General features: G+C 66.1%; 2 protein-coding genes across 6 annotated transcripts in view; one reads left to right on the top strand and one right to left on the bottom strand.

Moving 5' to 3' along the window:
* LOC113206788 (thyroid receptor-interacting protein 11) overlaps positions 1–3,851 on the bottom strand; it is a 197,889-nt gene that overhangs the window by 190,675 nt on the left and 3,363 nt on the right. The window lies entirely within an intron of this gene.
* Positions 1–3,851, top strand: part of LOC113206789 (uncharacterized) — a 12,184-nt gene that overhangs the window by 5,550 nt on the left and 2,783 nt on the right. Inside the window, exon 2 of the mRNA XM_026423034.2 lies at positions 2,780–2,847. Coding sequence (XP_026278819.1) covers positions 2,780–2,847 — 68 coding nt within the window. The remainder of the gene's footprint in view (positions 1–2,779; positions 2,848–3,851) is intronic.

The following is a 3,851-nucleotide window of genomic DNA, read 5'->3' as shown; positions in this document are numbered from 1 at the left end:
TCTGCCTATACCAGGCGCCTGCAATCGGCCGGGCGGGCCACCGAGCACGACACGCGTGCCGGGCGGGTCTGCCTACCTGGCGCCTGCACTCGGCCGGGCGGGCTACCGGGCACGACACGCGTGCCGGGCGGGTCTGCCTATACCTGGCGCCTGCACTCGGCCGGGCGGGCTACCGAGCACGACACGCGTGCCGAGCGGGTCTGCCTACCTGGCGCCTGCACTCGGCCGGGCGGGCTACCGGGCACGACACGCGTGCCGAGCGGGTCTGCCTGCCTGGCGCCTGCACTCGGCCGGGCGGGCCACCGAGCACGACACGCGTGCCGGGCGGATCTGCCTACCTGGCCCGGCGCCTGACAGTGCCATAGCCTTGCACGTGCCACCATAACGACCGATTCCACCAGAAAATAGAAATTGAGTGGGGTTATTTCTCGTGGAGCACATCAAAAAGACCCTCAGAGCCACGGTGTCGCAATCAGCCGCAGCGGCCATCAAGCTGAGACCACGGCGGCGCGGTGGCGGCCGTGGCGGCGCCCGCCGCGCTGATGGGATGTGTCGCGAGTTACCGCACAGCACCACACATCCCCGTACTGGCATGCGGTACCGCGAGCCTTTTTTCGGGCAAAGTGAAAGGGGGCCCTTTTGCTCGTCCCGTGTGGGGGGTGGGGGACGGACGGACGGCCGCCCTCTCGGCTGCCCTGGACACCGCCCGGGAGAACGTGCACGGCGGCGAGCACGTACGGCGGCGCGGCCCGCGAGGGAGATGGGCAAAACAGGCAACACACACTCACATTCACCGCCGCGACTGTTTTTGGTATTCCTCGCGCGAGGGGAGGAGGAGCAGCAGCAGCAGGGAGGTAAATCCCGCATATATGCGAGGCACACTACTGCAGGCCGAGAAAAGTGGGGAGACGCGGGGAGAAGGAGGAGAGGGTCGGCGTAAGAAAGAAAAATCGGGGAGAGCGCAGAGGAGGGCGCGCGGGGTCCTCAGCAGCAGGCCAGGGCGGCGACAACGGTGGCACGCGCGGCACCCACCGCCCGCCGCCGCGCCCGCGGCACTCTGCATCCAAACTAGATCGCGGCGGTCCCGGCTAACGAGACCCTCTCCTTCTCCTCTTAGTCCCCAGCCCCAGCCGAAGGAGTCGCGGCACTCTCTTCTCCTCCTTGTTCGGGTTCCCATCAGCAGGGCGTTTTAGAGAAACGCCGCCGCCGCCCCAATTTGTCAAATAATCGCAGCCAGCTCGAGGGGCGGCGGCGGGGGCGGCCGGCGGCGGCAGCACCTCCAGCCATGGCCTGCATCGTTTTAGAAACGCGCCGCGCAAGCCAATTTGGCGCCAATAATCGAAGAGCTGGTGCTGGGCGAGACAGTTGCCGAAGCGGAGGCCGCCCTGCCGGGGCCGGGGTGGCCCGCTACACCCGCGCGCGCGCGTTCGCTAATCGCATGGCACTAAGTGGCGCCGGCTCCAGGGAAGTGTGCCGGGCAAACAAAGGGATGAGGCAGGCCGGGGCTGCGCGCCGCGCCGCGCCGCGCCCGCACCGCGGGACAGGAAAAATGGAATTGACTTTCTTTCGCGGAGGAGATTTTCACTCGGCTGGCCGGTCGGCCTCCCTCGGGGGCGGGCGGCTGGTGTGCTGTTGTACCTGGTCAAAGCCAGCACGGCGGCGGCCGCGGCCGAGAGCGAGCAGCAGGCGCCCGCTCACGGAAGTGAAGTGGACCCAGCGCGCGCGCGCGCGGGAAGCGCGCCAAAGCTGCGGTTGTCGCCGCCGGCCGCGACGCCGTGGAGCATGATATAGGAGAGAGAGAGAGAGAGAAACCGTCTCGAAAGTGTGAGTGTGTGTGTAAGAGAGAGAGAGAGAGAGGGCGAGGGAGGGTAGAACAAGGCTGTGTCGCGCCCAATAGTATCGATGGCACCTTCCTATATGTATATGTAGGCATGCCGCGGCCACGCCTCGTCACGACCAAGGAGAGCAGGGCGGCGGTGGAGATAGCATCGGCGGCGGGCGACTCGAACACACGGAGCAGGACGGCGACGGCGGCGTCAAAAATAAAACGTACCTCACCTCGCCCCGCCCCGCGTGCGCGCCACGGGGGGTACCTGAACCTGAGCACTGACCCCACAGGGGGGCGCCGCCGACACCACCACCACCACCACCGCTGACCTGGACGTGGCACGCCGCGCGTCAATGGCCATAGGACGATGACAACAAACAACAGCGACGACGACGACGACCAAGTGTCGCCGTGTTCGCCGGAGAAATCGAGCGCGCGAGTGAGACGGCAAGCACGGCAGCAGCAGGGAGGGGAAGGGGCGCAGGGACGACGGCATAGCAGCGTCCTTCCGCGCGCTGTGGTGGCGATGCGCGCCCGGTGCACTTTGTGGCCCCGACAGCGCGCGACATTTAAACGGTCGACCACACGTGTGTTGCGCGTGCTGGACGCAGACTTCCGGCATGACGGGGTGGAGGGGAGGGGGTTGTACTGTATTCGGTCATAGAGAGAGAGATGAAAGCGCGGAGGCAGGCAGGACCCAGACCACGATGACGCGAGATGGGACCGCGGCGCGGGCAGTGTGCGTTGTGTAGACCCAGACCCCGCCAGTGAAACGGAAGGACGAAAAGTGCGAGACTGTCGGAACGACGCTGCGACCGCGGCTGGAAGCTGTGGTGGTATGGGTGCAGTGCGAGCGGACAGTCGCGACGCAAGCGCCCAGTCAGCAGCGTTGCAGCTGCACAAAGTATGGTAGGATGAGCTAAAGGACGCCGTCGTGTGCTGTGCCCGCAGGGAGCCGCTGTCCTGGTCGCCGCCGCTCCCGGAGCACTGCCTCCCCCAGCCGCACGCTCCACGACCAGGTGAGGAGGACGTCCAGCCGGCGACCGCCGAGGACCACGACGATCACCACGACCACCACGACGAGGACAACGACGGCCCGGCCGGGACGACGCGGCGTCGTCGCGACTGCGGCCAGAACGACAGCGGACCCGGACGACGGAGCGGAGTGGCCAACGATCATCGTTGAACGATGCACTATGACCCGGCTCGCGTCCGGGACGGATGAACGGACGGACGGACAGACAGACGGATGGACGGATGGGCGGACAGGGCGCTGGCTGAGCCACAGGACCTTGGGAGAGGAGTAGGGAGGAGGGGGGCAGGGAAGAGGATCCCATCAGACTATTGCACGCCGCCGAGGAAAGCCGGGCCGCGACTAAACCGCGTATTGCTGCTCTGTCCGAGAGGAAAGAAGGGGGAAGGACGCTTGGGCAGTAAGGTGATGTGTCGGGGGAAATAAGAAATCGAAAGGGAATAACACGACTAAAAGGAATAAAAGGGGGAGAAAAAGAGAGGGGACTCGTGGAAGACGCGAGGGGGGCCGCGCCGAACCCTTCGACATCTCATCCTATCCCCCTCTCTCACCGGCGCGCGCGGTGATTGGCGACGCCAGGGATACTCGGATAAATTGTATAGCAGGGCGCTCGACTCGGCTCGGCTCGGCAGCGCGGCCCTCGGGCGGTAAATCATCGCACAGGGGCCGCGGCGTCGGTGCCATCCGCGAAGAGCAAGAGAGGCGTCGGCAGCGGGCGTCGGCGCCCTCCCCGCGGCCTCCTCGCGGCATTTGGGCGTGATGTGACACGTTCCACAAGTAACGGGGCGACATATGTGTTGCCGATGGTACGTTTCCGCTGTATGGTTTTGGTTTTTAGAGCCCGTCTACCGACGACGGCGGCGGAGTCGAGATACGAGCGCGCCGCGCCGCACGCGGTCGTTCAAATGTGAGGGTAAAGCGACTTTCATTTGGCGCCGTGTGGTTGGTCGGGTTGGTGTGCTCGCCGAGGAGCGGGAGCGGGAGCGGGGG

Source organism: Frankliniella occidentalis, unplaced genomic scaffold, assembly GCF_000697945.3.
Source record: "Frankliniella occidentalis isolate FOCC.00 unplaced genomic scaffold, Focc_3.1 Scaffold38, whole genome shotgun sequence".
In the NCBI taxonomy this organism is placed as follows: Eukaryota; Metazoa; Arthropoda; class Insecta; order Thysanoptera; family Thripidae; genus Frankliniella; species Frankliniella occidentalis.
This window is presented reverse-complemented; position numbering and strand designations above follow the sequence as displayed.